The sequence below is a fragment of the Austrofundulus limnaeus genome, unplaced genomic scaffold (genome assembly GCF_001266775.1).
Source record: "Austrofundulus limnaeus strain Quisiro unplaced genomic scaffold, Austrofundulus_limnaeus-1.0 Scaffold210, whole genome shotgun sequence".
NCBI lineage: Eukaryota > Metazoa > Chordata > Actinopteri > Cyprinodontiformes > Rivulidae > Austrofundulus > Austrofundulus limnaeus.
This window is the reverse complement of record NW_013952612.1, coordinates 867,672-868,828: the sequence shown is the minus strand read 5'-3', so window position 1 is coordinate 868,828 and position 1,157 is coordinate 867,672. Positions and strand designations below refer to the sequence as shown.

General features: G+C 49.2%; 2 protein-coding genes across 2 annotated transcripts in view; one reads left to right on the top strand and one right to left on the bottom strand.

Annotated features, from left to right (window-relative positions):
• Window positions 1-1,157, top strand: part of dph5 (diphthamide biosynthesis 5) — an 8,640-nt gene that overhangs the window by 2,486 nt on the left and 4,997 nt on the right. Inside the window, exons 2-3 of the mRNA XM_014019172.1 lie at window positions 593-717; window positions 948-1,056. Of these exons, the coding sequence (XP_013874626.1) occupies window positions 593-717; window positions 948-1,056 (234 nt within the window). The remainder of the gene's footprint in view (window positions 1-592; window positions 718-947; window positions 1,057-1,157) is intronic.
• The window catches only part of s1pr1 (sphingosine-1-phosphate receptor 1), a 34,296-nt gene that overhangs the window by 29,258 nt on the left and 3,881 nt on the right, over window positions 1-1,157 (bottom strand). The gene's annotated exons all lie outside the window — the stretch shown is intronic.

Here is a 1,157-nt window from a genome sequence, read left to right as displayed (position 1 = left end):
GACGAGGCTACACAATGCGTGATTACGTCAGACGAGGCTACGCAACGCGTGATTACTTCAGACGAGGCTACACAATGCTTGATTACGTCAGACGTCGGCGACAAGCTTTGCGGTAGTAAACAGGAAGTGAAACTTGCTAACTAGCAGTGGCTAATCATCTCGGGACAATGGAGCGATTTTTTTTTTGTGAATGCCTTGCTATTGGGAGAGTTGTAATTATTCTATCTATTCAGCTAGTACAGGCTATGTTTAACGCTGCCAGGAGACGGAGGGAAATAAAGCCATGTTTTCGCGCGTTTATGGTAACATCCGGGACGAGGCAGGAAAGCGGAAACAGCTGAACGTCACGTGAGCTAAATATGCGCTACGTCAGAATTTATTCGGCAAACTCCCATTTTGCCCATTAACTACTTTGCGATTCATCCAAAAACCACCTCAAGTGAGCGTAAAAACTTTTAGCGAATTGAGGATTTTTTTTCAAATTTTGCTGTTTCCATCTGACTTTTTTTCGCATTTTTAAAGCGACACTTCTAAATGCGCATCAAAAAGCCTTGATGGAAACATGGTCATGGTCTCCTGTGTTTGTGTCCAGGAGGAGTATTATGGGATGCCGYTGATCCTGGCAGACAGAGATCTGGTGGAACAGGGAGCCGATGAAATCCTGAAGGACGCAGACGTGACCGACGTGGCCTTCCTGGTGGTGGGCGACCCATTTGGGTGAGTCGCTCCGGTGCTGGGATCGGTTGAGTCGGCATGTCGGAGCGGTTCTGGAGGTCTGATGTGGCCCCAGAGTTCGACTCAGAACTGTTTGGTTCAGAGTCCAGTTCTGATTGAACCTGCTGAACCAGAGAACCTGAACCTGTGTCTTTGTTTGTCTGTTAGCAGAATATCTGAATGAATTCTCCTTTCATGTAACAACTGTCTGAACTTCCTGTGTTTTCCTGCAGAGCCACCACCCACAGTGACCTCGTCCTCAGAGCAGTGCATGCTGGGATACCRTACAAAGTCATCCACAACGCCTCCATCATGAACGCCGTCGGCTGCTGTGGGCTTCAGGTAAAAATCTCACCTGACAGGCAGGACTCGGGGCAGAGACCCGGTCCCGACAGGCAGGACTCGGGGTACAGACCCCATCCTGACATGCAGGACTCGGGGTA